This window comes from Jaculus jaculus, chromosome 7 (genome assembly GCF_020740685.1).
Source record: "Jaculus jaculus isolate mJacJac1 chromosome 7, mJacJac1.mat.Y.cur, whole genome shotgun sequence".
NCBI classification, from domain to species: domain Eukaryota; kingdom Metazoa; phylum Chordata; class Mammalia; order Rodentia; family Dipodidae; genus Jaculus; species Jaculus jaculus.
This window is the reverse complement of record NC_059108.1, coordinates 69,069,126-69,081,804: the sequence shown is the minus strand read 5'-3', so window position 1 is coordinate 69,081,804 and position 12,679 is coordinate 69,069,126. Positions and strand designations below refer to the sequence as shown.

Sequence of the window (12,679 nt, the reverse complement as noted above, 5' to 3'; positions counted from 1 at the left end):
CTCTTTAGTTGTGAAGACAGATGGGGAACATGCAACCTTTGTTTTGCCTTGGTTGAGGCATACAAGGGATAGAAAAGAAAACCACAGTCTAGCGAAGATGGACAAGAGTTGGTTTTTATTGACTTGGAAGTGGGCTCTACAGTGAAACCCCTTTGGATTTAAGAGCATTTTTCTCTTTTTCTTTCTTTCTTTCTTCTTCTTTTTTTTTTTTTCCTTCAAGGTGGGGGGTGTTTCACTTTAGCCCAGGCTGACCTGAAATTCACCATGTAGTCTCAGGGTGGCCTCAAACTCACAGCGATCTTCCTACCTCCGCTTCCTGAGTGCTGGGATTAAAAGCCGGGGAGCCTGGACACCATGCTTGGCTTTAAAAGCATTTTTCTGTTGTTTTTCTTGTAGCTTCTCCTGCTGCCTGAGGTGCCACACCTGTAATCCAGCATCCATTTCCTGTGACAGCAGTACAACTCGTCTCTGAAACAGACAGGAAAAGTCTAAATAAAATTTTGTGCTAGAGTACTGCAGCATACTTCTTCTCCATCAAATATTGATTCGGGAGGTAGCAAAACGTGAGGCAGAATGTCTGCTACTTGTTTCTGGAGTGCTTCACTCCACTTTTCCTTACTCATAGTACTATTAAAATTATTTGGCTGTCAGGGCTGGAGAGAGAGTTTGGTGATAACCTGTGTACCTAGCATGCATGAAACCCTAGGTTTAATCCCCAGCACTGCCAAACAAAATATCTGCCTGTTAAATTTAACTTTAAAATGTGCTGTACTGTATGTGGTGGCACACAGAGTGCACACCTTTAATCCCAGCACTAGGGAGGCTGAGGTAGGAGGATTGCCGAGTTCGAGAGGCCAGCCTAAGTAAGGCTAATTCCAGGTCATCCTGGGCTAGAGCAAGGCCCTACTTTGAAAACCAAAAATAAAAATGACACAAAAAGCCCGAGTATGCAAGGCAAATTTAAGTGTAACATAGCTTGACAAATTAGGATTTAAATTGTCTTCCTTCAAATTACACACATAGCCCTTCCTGGAGTAGCCACTTACTGCAAACTTTTCCCTTTGGGTTTTTCTTCGAAGTTGGCCTTTCATTGGGGGAGCCGGATGACCATCTATAGATAGAAGGGGGACAGGGGAAGAGGCAAATGTTAAACATAGTCCAGGCATCTTGTCTAAACATTGTGATAGGAAGGAAGAACCAATCCCTAGCCCCTATCTTCCAGTCCACATCTACTGTAAATTAATTTTCCTAAAATTAGCCCAGCATCTTCATCTTCAAAGGTGAGACACAATAGAATAATGAAAAATAAGTTTCTAGTCTATTTCATTTAGCCCTCATCATTCGTATGGAATTTAGGGTAATCTGCAATGCTAAATCCAGTTTTATCTTTAGAAGCCTTTATTCAATAAATGTCTTTGCAGCTGGGTGTGGTGGAATAAAGAAATAGTCCTTGCTAAATTCCATCCTACTGAGCAGTGAAATGCATTAAGAAACTTTATTTTATTTTTTATTTCATTTCTTTACTTGAGAGAGAGCCAGACACACAGAGAATGGATGTGCCAGGGCCACTAGCCACTGCAAATGGGACTCCAGACACATGTGCCGCCTTGTGTATCTGGCTTTATATGGGTATTGGGGAAATAACTCAGGTTGTTAGGCTTTGCAGGCAAGTGCCTTAACCACTAAGCCATCTTTCCAGCTCCTGAGAAGACTTTTATTTTAAATATTTATTTGACAGAGAAAGAGGGAGAGAGATAATGGGCGTGCCAGGGCCTCCAGCCACAGCAAATGAACTCCAGATGTGTGTGCCTCCTTGTGCATCTGGCTAACGTGGGTCCTGGGGATTCGAACCTAGGTCCTTTGGCTTTGCAGGAATGTACCTTAACCACTAAGTCAGCGCTCCAGCTCTGAGAAGACTTTTCTTAAGGGAGCCTGCCATCTTCAATCTTTTCCCGACCTGTGGTGCTTTTCCACAGCTTCCCAAAGTTTTCTGTATTGAACACCAAATTCTTAAAATGCACAACCACCACACAAAAGGGGGGGGGGAGGCTACTCCTTAATCATGTAAAAACCTTTGAGAGAGGTAAAACCTTTGTCATCTCTCCAACGCCAAGAAGACCAAGTCCAGCTTCCACTTATTTTTATCTGTCTACCTCATCTACTATCCTGAGAGCATCAATCCGCAATCCGTCTGCCTCAGCCTCCCGTGAACTATCACATCCGGCTCTGTAGTTCAATTGACAAAATAATGCAGAGCTTACTTCCTCGAACTCCGTTTCGCAAATCAATAAAAGTTCAGTGTTTTCCACCCAGACACGCCCTCACCCGGCGAGGGGCGGACTCAGAGAAAATATTCGAGGTACAAGCATTGAGGCTCACCGGCGAACGACCAGTCTGGAAGCTCCGTGAGGGGCCCGTAGCCGGAAGGATTGGCAGCCAGGCCCTGCCTGGGTGGAGAGAAACAGGCGGTGAGGACTAGCTGGGGTTCGGGCCCCCTCCACCCCCGCCGCCCCCACCCCAACACTCACTGAAGTCGCCACTGGCTGCCGGCCCGAGCCGCCACGCTGACGTGCAGCCTCCGGACACCTACTGCGGGAACGCGGCAGTTAGGGGACAGGCCGTGTGGCCGGCGTGCGGTCACGGGCCAGTCCCCAGGGGTCACAAGTCCACCCACCACCCGCTACCGACTCACAGGAGAGCCAAGTGCCCAGAACAGCCATGCTGTGTCGAGGAAGCCGGAAGGGGGCGTGGCGTCGGAGGCCAGGCAGAGGCTGCGGGGCAAACCGGAAGCCGCCATCTTGAATCTGGTTTGCAACACGGGCCCCGCCATCTTGGGTCGTTGTACGGAAGTGAGAATATGTGGGCAGTGTTTTGGGCTGCTCCGTACTGTCGTTGCGCATGCGTTCTCCGTGCTTATCATATTCTCAGTGGAAGCAGCGAGAGATCTGCCTGAACTATTATGACATTCTCTCATCGGTCTAATCTTTTGAAATTTGTATCAACTTTCACCTCAGAGGAATAACATCCACTTTACGTTCTTCTGCATCACTGTAACATGTTCCGAGATGATCAAATACACGGCGGATCAGAAAATTTTGGTTCTCATGTGTCCAACAAAACTGAAGAACTCTGTGTGACATTGTAGTGGGTGGAGAAGATTCTATGGAAAAGTCATGATGGAACTCTCGGCTTACAGAAGACAAGACTAATCGCCTGACAGTAAACGTTACAATTGAGTGTTGGAAAGGGAAGTGCGTGCATATATAATAAGAATGTGAAATGCAGTGTGCTCACATACACTTTGTGGTATTGGAACTAAGAGCTAATAACCAAATTTCTAATGTAATCCCTGCAACAACTTGATGAGTGAGGTAAGTACGTGTTGAGCATCCCTAACCTGCCTAACCTGCAAACTAAAATCTGAAGTGCTCCAAAGTCAAACGTTTTTAGCAGATATGAAGCCACAAATGGAAAATTGTACACCTGAAATCCTTAGTAGTTTCAGTCAAAAATTTGATGTGCTAAAAACATTGGCATTACCTTCAGGGGCTGGTGATATAATTCAGTAATAGTGTCCCTTAGTATGAGTTCATTCCCAGCACTTAAAAAAAAAAGAAAAAGCCGGGCGTGGTGGTGCACCCACAGTCCCAACAATTGGGAGGCAGAGGTAGGAGGATTGCCGTGAGTTCGAGGCCACCCTGAGACTACATAGTGAATTCCAGGTCAGTTTGGGCTAGAGCTAGGACCTCAAAAAAATTTTTTTTATTTTTTTTGACTAGGCGTGGTTGCTCAGCCTTTAATCCCAGCGCACTTGGGAGGCAGAAGTAGGTGATTTCCGTGAGTTCAAGGCCACTCTGAAACTACATAGTGAATTCCAAGTTAGCCTGGGCTTGAGGGAGACCCTTAACCTCGAAAAACCAAATTAAAAAAACTAAAAACATTTTTAAAAACTTTATGTTTGGAATTTGATTCCATCCCTATGATTTTGCAAGCCATCTCTCCAGCCTCAATTTTAAAACATTTTTATTTATTTGCGTGTGTGTGTGTGCATGCACACCATGGTCTCCTGCTGCTGCATAAGAACACCAGATGCGTATGTCACTTTGGGTCCTGCATTACATGGCTTTTGGGGAATTGAACCCTGGCAAGCAGGCTTTGCAAACAAATGCTACTGAACCACCTCCTCAGCCCCAGATACTTTATTTGCACATGCATGTTGTGTGTATGTGTATGGCACCCCAGGGTCTTGCTGCTGCACACACACACATCGGACTAATGTGCCACTTTTTGGGTCTGACTTTATGTGGCTACTGACAGGGAAATTGAACCTGGACTAGCAGGCGTTGGAAACAAGCTCTTTTAACTGCTGAGCCAATCTCCCCAATCCTTAACTTCCATTAAAAAATGAAATGGGGGGGGGAGAGGGAATTACCATGGGATATTTTTTTATAATCATGGAAAATGCTAATAAAAATTTTAAAAAAATGAAATAGGGGACTGGAGAGAGGCCTTAGCGGTTAGTTGCTTGCCTGTGAAGCCTAAGGCCCTGGTTCGAGCCTTGATTCCCCAGGACCCACATTATCCAGATGCACGGCAGGGGGTGTAATGGGGGGAAGGGGCATGTGTCTAAAGTTCATTTACAGTGGCTGGAGGCCCTGGCATGCCCATTCTCTCTGTCTCTTTCTCTCACTTTTTTTTTGGTTTTTAGAGGTAGGGTCTCACTCTAGCCCAGGCTGACCTGGAACTCACTATGTAGTCTCAGGGTGGCCTTGAACTCACGGCGATCCTCCTACCTCTGCCTCCCGAATGCTAGGATTAAAGGAGTGTGCCACCACGCCCGGCCTCTTTCTCTCTCTGTCGCTCTGAAATAAATAAGTAAAAAATTTAAAAAAAATTAAACAAAAGCTGAAAATAGGGCTGGAGAGAGATGACTTGGCAGTTAAGGCGCTTGCCTGCAAAGTCAAAGGACCCAGGTTTGATTCCCCAGGACCCACGTAAGCCAAATGGACAAGGTGAGGAAAAAACCTGTACAGTTGTCTTTCCCTTTAATAAGATAGGAAACTCGCACGAGTGCCCCTCCCCCCTTTTTAAACAAGTGTTATCTGTGCCGGGAAAAATTTGCTGTGGCTGTAATTTTAAAACTTTAAAATAAAATTGGAAAAGAAGAAAAATAAATAAATAAAAACAACAACAGCAACAAAATGAAAATAGAAACCACCCAAGCAAAAAACAGTGAAAATCATTTTAAGGATGATAATGTAAGCCACAATGCTTTATAGCAAAACTACTACCAAAGTGCTCCTTACTCTGTTGCTGGGCTAGACATAGCACCTGCTGACAGGGAACCTGAGGGAGTGGTGTAATGGCCTATATGGAAGCTTTCCATTTCCTTGTGCAAGACTGGGAAGTTTTCCCACAGGAGATGTTTCTGAGATACTTTGAAAGAGGGAAAGGGTGGATTCTGGTTTAAGTAAGAACAGCTCTTGTGATAAGTAGCAATAAGAATAGTATTGGCTGGGGCTGAACAAGAAAGGGTTAAGGTGGATGACCTGGGTCTAGTTCCCTAGCACTAATGCCATGCTGAGCTGGATATATCAGAATGGTATGGTGTTCATTACAGTGGCAAGACTGACCCCAGTGACTTGCAAATAGAGTAAAAAAAAATTAGCCAGCACTCAGGAAGCTGAGGTAAGAGGATCATTGTGAGTTTGAGGCCACCCTGAGACTAGATAGTTGCCCTGGCCAGCGGGGAGTTGAACAAGGACTTGAGGAAAAGCTAACCTGGGTGAAAGGCAAACAGACACAAGAAGGAGACCATGCTAGGTGTTTGTCATGGCCTCGAGAGTTTATTCTTACATGTAGGTTTATATAGAGTTGTTGGGGGAAGGGGACATAGTTAGGGCAAAGATCACAGAGTTACTGGTTAAACTGCAATGCCTTTGTTTCTTCATCAGCTACTGGCAGGATGGGGGAGTGTTTAGCCAGGTGTAAGATACCATTGTTTCTGGTAGTTGAATATTAGGTGAGGAAGTAGAAAGTTAACTTGCTATATGGCAGTCTTTGTTTCTGGTAGTTGAGTATTAGGTGAGGAAGTAGAAACTTAACTTGCTATATGGCAGTCTCTGTTAACATGGTCGAGGTTTGGTTCACAGCTCCCAACAGATAGTGAATTCCAGTTCAGCCTGGGCTAGAGTAAAACTCTACCTTGAATAACAAAAACAAAATAAAAAACCTTAAGGGCAGGAGAGATGGCTTAGCAGTTAAGGTACTTGTCTGCGAAGCCTAAAGACCCAGGATCGACTTCCCAGAACCCATGTAAGCAATTGTACATGGTGGCACATGTGTCTGGAGTTCATTTCCAGTGGCTAGAGGCCCTGGCACATCCATTCTGTCTCTCCTTCTTTCTCTTTCAATTCAATAAATGAAAATAGAATATTAGGGCTGGAGAGATGGCTTAGCAGTTAACACACTTGCCTGCGAAGCCTAAGGGCTCAAGTTTGATTCTCTAGGTCCCACGTAAGCCAGATACACAGGTGGTGCAAGTGTAGTCTGGAGTTTGCTTGCAGTGGCTGGAGGCCCTGGTGTGCCCATTCTCTCTCTTTCTCTCTCTCCCTCCCTCTCTCTGTCTCTAATAAATACATAAATAAAAATAAAACTTAGCCGGGCGTGGTGGCGCACGCCTTTAATCCCAGCACTCGGGAGGCAGAGGTAGGAGGATCGCCATGAGTTCAAGGCCACCCTGAGATGACAGAGTTAATTCCAGGTCAGCCTGGACCAGAGTGAGACCCTACCTCAAAAAACCAAAAAAAAAAAAAAACTTAAAAAAATATTAAAAAATATTAAGCCGGGTGTGCTGGTGCATACCTTTAATCCCAGCACTCAGGAGGCAGAGGTAGGAGGATTGCCATGAGTTCAAGGCCACCCTGAGACTACATAGTGGCTCAGGTCAGTCTGAGTTAGAGTGAGACCCTATCTAAAAAAAAACAACAATAAGAGAGTGGGGGCTGGAAAGATCGCTTAGTGATTAAGGGGCTTATATAGAAGCTAGCATTAGTCTCACCTTCAAAATAAGCAAACAAGGGTTAGAGAGATGGCTCGAGCAATCTTATACCAGCATGAGGGCACTAGGAGGCCTGTGAAACCATTTGAGTTTGATTCTCAGGACCCACATAAACAGCCAGACATGGCCATTCACATCTGTAAACCCAGTCCCATAGGGGAGCAGAGACCCAAGGCTGGAGAATTGCTAGAGCTTGGAGGAGTGGCAAATGGTTGGGAATGAATGGCTAGCTATGGGATTACTAAGAAACTCCAACTCAAATAAGAATGGATGTAGGAATCCTGGTGTGGGCATGGTGGCTGTGGTGGTTTGATTTAGGTGTTCCCCCATAAACTTAGGTGTTCTGAATACTAGGTTCCCAGATGATGGAGATTTGGGAACTAACACCTTGTAAAGGCCGTCTATTGTTAGGGGTGGGCTTAAGGCTGTTATAGTCAGTTTCCCCTTGCCAGTGTTTGGCACACTCTCCTGTTGCTGTTGTCCACCTGATGTTGGCAAGGAGGTGATGTCCACCCTGTGCTCATGCCATTGTTTTCCCCTGGCATCATGGAGCTTCCCCTTGAGTCTGTAAGCCAAAATGCCCCCCCCCCCAGCTGCTCTTGGTCAGCTGTTTTCTGCCAGCAATGTGAACTTGACTGCAACAGTAAAGTTGGTACCAGGAGTGGTGTTACTACTGCTAGAAACCTGACTGTGTGGCTTGTGGCTTTTTAGAGTTGATTTTCAAGAGGAATGTGGAAGGATTTGAAATCATGGCCTAAGAGATGCATTGCAGTGCTGTAAGTCAGCTTGATGGACTATTCTGGTCAGAGTTGAAAGACCTGAATGTAGTAAGAACTATAGACTATGAGGTGTGGCTGATGAGGGGAAGAAAGAGCTTTGCCTGGACTGGGCTAGGAAGAGTTTATGTGAGAAGCTTGTTATGCCCCTCTCTTGAGACCTTGTGCAGTGTTGCATTGCATAGAAATGGACTGGTGTGATCAGAAGGATATAACATAGAAAAAATGAAATCTTTGGGTGAAACTGCTGCTCTTTCAGCTGCAACTGAGAGATTACAACCATTGAGATTGGGCCAGTTGACCTTCATTGGAACAACAGAAAGAATGCATGGTCTTTGGCCAGGCATGGTGGTAGTACAGGCCTTTAATCCCAGTACTCAGGAGGCAGAGGGAAGAGCACTATGAGTTCGAAGCCACCCTGAGACTACATAGTAAGTTCCAGGTTAGCCTGGGCTAGACTGAGACCTTACCTCGAAAAACCAAAAAAAGAAAAAAGAATGCACTGTCTTTTGAAGGGGCTGAATGCTGGAGAGTGTCCTATTCTTCAAAGTCTGCTTAATTCCTCCTGAATTAACAAATTGACACCCTACCTGGTATTGTGGAGAAATACAGGAAAGAGAGGGTCATTGAATTTGCAGCAGGGCCTTGTGTTTTGGAAACGACCATGGGCAGTGTGAAGCAGGTTTGCTGGGTTGCCATTATGGAGACCTAGTGAAGCCATGAGGATGGACCATGGGTTGCAGTGGAGACCCAGTGGAGATGCCACAACCATGAGATTGTTGCTAAGGAGAGCTACTGGCCCCGGATGAAATTTTCCAGGAATGTGAGTAGCCTAGCTGGAGGAGAAGAATTGGAATTCCAGAGACTTGTCACTGGTTGTTGGACTTGGAGCTACAGAGTTTGATGCTTGCCCTGTTTAAATCTTGTATTGGTTGAATATTTCTTTTCTAGACCTAGTCTCATTTTTTGCAGTGTAAATGTTTGTTCTGTGCCATTAAGGTGGATTTTTTTTTTTTTTTTTTTTTTTGTACTACAGCTCAGTTAAAAGATCTTGGACTATGGGAATGTTTGAACGTCATTAGGATTGATAAAAACTATGGGAACTTTTAAAAGTTGGACTGAATGCATTGCATTTTACATCATGGATGATTATCAGTTCATGGAGGTCAGAGGCAGACGACAGCTGATAGAGATTTTGGAATTAATGCCTCCTAGAGTTAGTGTATTGTTGTGGGTAGGCTTATGGCTATTATAGCCAGTTTCCCCTTGCCAGTGTTTGACACACTCTCTTTGTTGCTGTTTTCCACCTGATGTTCATGAGGGGGTGATGTCCACCATCTGCTCATGCCATCATTTTCCCCCTGCCATCTTGGAGCTTCCCCTCAAGTCTGTAAGCCAAAATAATCTTTTTTGCCCCACAAGCTGCTCTTGGTCAAATGTATTCTGCCAGCAGTTCAAATCTGACTGCAACAGTGGTGTACACCTTTTATCCCGGCAGTTAGAGGCAGAGGTAGGAGGATCACTATGAGTTTGAGGCCACCCTGAGACTACATATAGTAAATTCCAGGGCGGCCTAGGCTAGAGTGAGACCCTACTTGGAGTGGGGGAGAATGAATGGAAGAGCAATGGGGAGTATATAGGGGAGTGCCCCCAACACAGTAGTGTGTATGGGGCATCACAAGGACACGTGCATGTATATATATTACACAAAACAGACACCACATTATACACACACAAACAACCAAAAAAAAAAAAAAAAGTAAGCAAAGGAAAAATAAGGCAGAGAAGGCTGGGGAGATGACTCAGTGGTTAAAGTGCTTGCCATGGAAGTATGATTACTTGAGTATGGATCTCCAGAACCCATGTAAAAAGCAGGAGGCTGTATGGGCTTCTGCAATCCCATCATGCCTAAGGGAAGATGGGAGGTGGAGACCGGAGAATTCATGTGTGCTGTGTCATGAGCATACATATGCTTGTACACATGAACATGCACACACACACACACACACACACCAAAATAAATAAGGGAGAGCCAGGCATAGTGGTGAGAATCAGGAGTTGAAGGCCAGCTTTGGTTACTTGAGAAGATCTGTCTCAAAACAGAAACAAAGCTGGGTTGTATGCCTTTAATCCCAACACTTGGGAGGCAGAGGAAAGAGGATCACTAGAGAGTTCAAGGCCACGCTAAGACTACATAGTGAATTCCAGGTCAGCCTTTGCTAGAGTGAGACCCTACCTTGAAAATGTCAAACAAACAAACAAACAAACACAACAACAAAAAGCAAAACAATAGCAAAAATAACACAAATTCAGGGCTGGAGAGATGGCTGAACAGGTTAGGTGCTTGCTTGCAAAGCCTAGTGGCCCAGTTTTGAATCCCTAGTACCCACATAAAACCAGATACACAGAGTAATGCAAGCATCTGGAGTTCCTTTGCAGTGGCAAGAGGCCCTGACATGTCTGCTCTCTCTCTTTCTCTCTGCTTTCAAATAAATAAAATAAAATAGAATAAAACAAGTACAAGGGAAATATGACACAAGATTATCACTATTATCTTAATTTTGTTTTCTTTTGCAGTACTGAAAAAACATAGGGTTCTGTGGCTTGTGGAGCATACCTATAAATGCAGCACTCAGGAGGCTAAGGAAGAAGGATCACTGTGCATTCAACAGTAGCCTGAGCTACAGAATGAGCTGCGGGTCAGCCTGGGCTAGAGTGAGACCCTGCCTAGTGAATTCCAGGTCAGCCTAGGCTAGAGACCAAAACCAAAACCAAAAAAACAAAAACCAAGGCTGGGCATGGTGGTGCATACCTTTAATCTCCGCACTGTGGGTGGCAGAGGTAGGAGGATCACTGTGAGTTCAAGGCCACCCTGAGACTACATATTGAATTCCAGGCCAGCCTGGGCTACAGCAAGACCCTACCTTGAAAAAACAAACAACAGGAAAAAAAAAAAAAGAAAAAGAAAAAAAGGAAATAGAGCCAGGCATGGTGGTGTGTAAGCCTTTAATCCCAGCACTTGGGAGGCAGAGGTAGGAGGATTGCAGTGAATTTAAGGCCACCCTGAGAATATATTTGAATCCCAGGTCAGCCTGAGGTAGAGTGAAAAACCCTACCTCAAAAAAAAAAAAAAAAAAAAAAGAGAGAAAGAAAGAAAATTGTCGGAATGCATTTAGGTGAATAATAATGTGGACAATAGGACTGCCACCTGCAAAATGGGCGTGTGCAATCATTAATAGCTGTGGAAGTCAAGTAGCAAGAGCTTGGAGGATGCTTGTGACAAGAGAATTGTCATTAGAACTGGGAAATCTGGGAAGGGAAAGGTCTTGGAAAAAGGAAGACAAATTCAGCCTTTGATGTGGTTACTATGAAGCCAGGGAACAATTTATGGGTTGTAAGTAGCAGGAAATATAGGTTAGGAGAGAGGGAGATAGATAGAGAGACAGACAGACAGACAGACAGAAGGGGGGACAGAGGCATTCTTGCATACCTCATTGAAGGAGGGGTCTGGTGCCTGGACAGCACTCTTCAGTGACTTTGTCACAGGAAAGTCATTTTGTCTTTCCACACTGAGTGTCCTTTCACCTCTGTACTCCATTTGGCAAAAACTGGAATTAACAGCTATGCACAGCTGAGTTTGAGCTTCATGTCTTTCATTTAACTCCTTTGCCTTTTAAGGACACCAGGCATCATATATGGCCTTAACACTTTGTTACATCTATTTTTTAAAATTTAATTCTTTTTTTTTTTTTTTTTTTTGGTTTTTTGAGGTAGGGTCTCACTCTCTAGCCCAGGCTGACCTGGAATTCACTATGTCATCTCAGGGTGGCCTCAAATTCATGGTGATCTGCCTACCTCTGCCTCCCCAAGTGCTGGGATTAAAGGCATGTGCCACCACGCCCGGCTGTTACATACTTCTAATGTGTTATTCAAATATATCTTATAGGTCTATACACCATTGCTTTTATCCAGGGCATTGCTTTGGGAAATTAGACACCTTTTATTTATTGATTGAGTTTTAGAGGTAGGGTCTCCTTCTAACCCAAGCTGACCTGGAATTCACTATATGCAGTCTCAGGCTGGCCTGGAACTCACTATCTCTGCTTCCTTAGTGCTGAGATCAAAGGTGTGCACCACCATGTCCAGTTTAGATGTCTTTTTTTTTTTTTTTTTTTTTTTGAGGTAGGGTCTCAACTCTAGCCCAGGCTGATCTAGAATTCACTATGTAGTATCAGGGTGGCCTCGAACTCATGATGGTCCTACCTCTGTCTCCTGAGTGCTGGGATTAAAGGCATGTGCAACCACATCCAGTTTAAGTGCCTTTAAAAAAAAATATAGATGCTTTTTAAAAAATGTTTTTATGAGCCAGGCGTGGTGGAGCACGCCTTTAATCCTAGCACTCGGGAGTCAGAGTTAGGAGGATTGCTGTGAGTTCGAGGCCACCCTGAGACTACATAGTTAATTCCAGGTCAGCCTGCATCAGAGTGAGACCCTACCTCAAAAACCCAAATATATATATTTATGTATTTACTGAGGGGAGAGAGAGAGAGAGTGAATGGGCACGCCAGAGTCTCTTGCCCCTGCAAACAGACTTCAGATATCTGCATGACTTTGTGCAATTGGTTTTATGTGGATACTGGGGACTCAAATGTAGGCCAGCAGGCTTTGTAAGCAAGTGCCTTTTTTTTTTTAAAATTTTTTGTTTGTTTTATTCTTATTTATTTGAGAGAGACAGACACAGAGATAAAGAGGCAGATATATATATAGAGAGAGAGAATGGGCGCATCAGGGCCTCCAGCCACTGCAAATGAACTCCAGATGCGTGCGCCCCCTTGTGCATCTG

General features: G+C 44.6%; 2 protein-coding genes across 3 annotated transcripts in view; one reads left to right on the top strand and one right to left on the bottom strand.

Moving 5' to 3' along the window:
* Positions 1-267: 267 nt before the first annotated feature.
* Mrpl52 (mitochondrial ribosomal protein L52) lies at positions 268-2,760 on the bottom strand. 2 transcript variants are annotated; one of them, XM_045154839.1, is made up of 5 exons: positions 2,693-2,760; positions 2,529-2,589; positions 2,380-2,447; positions 1,047-1,111; positions 268-468 (listed from the first exon to the last, which is right to left on the bottom strand). In XM_045154839.1, exons 1-5 carry the CDS (start codon positions 2,718-2,720, stop codon positions 304-306), a joined length of 387 nt encoding a protein of 128 aa, XP_045010774.1. In that variant the 5' UTR covers positions 2,721-2,760; the 3' UTR covers positions 268-303. The 2 variants fall into 2 exon arrangements, with proteins under 2 accessions (XP_045010774.1, XP_012804972.2); XM_012949518.2 differs by having other exon boundaries at positions 2,529-2,586.
* The window catches only part of Slc7a7 (solute carrier family 7 member 7), a 127,609-nt gene continuing 117,557 nt past the window's right edge, over positions 2,628-12,679 (top strand). The window contains exon 1 of the mRNA XM_004661780.2: positions 2,628-3,371. The gene's annotated coding sequence lies outside the window, so the exon portion shown is untranslated. The remainder of the gene's footprint in view (positions 3,372-12,679) is intronic.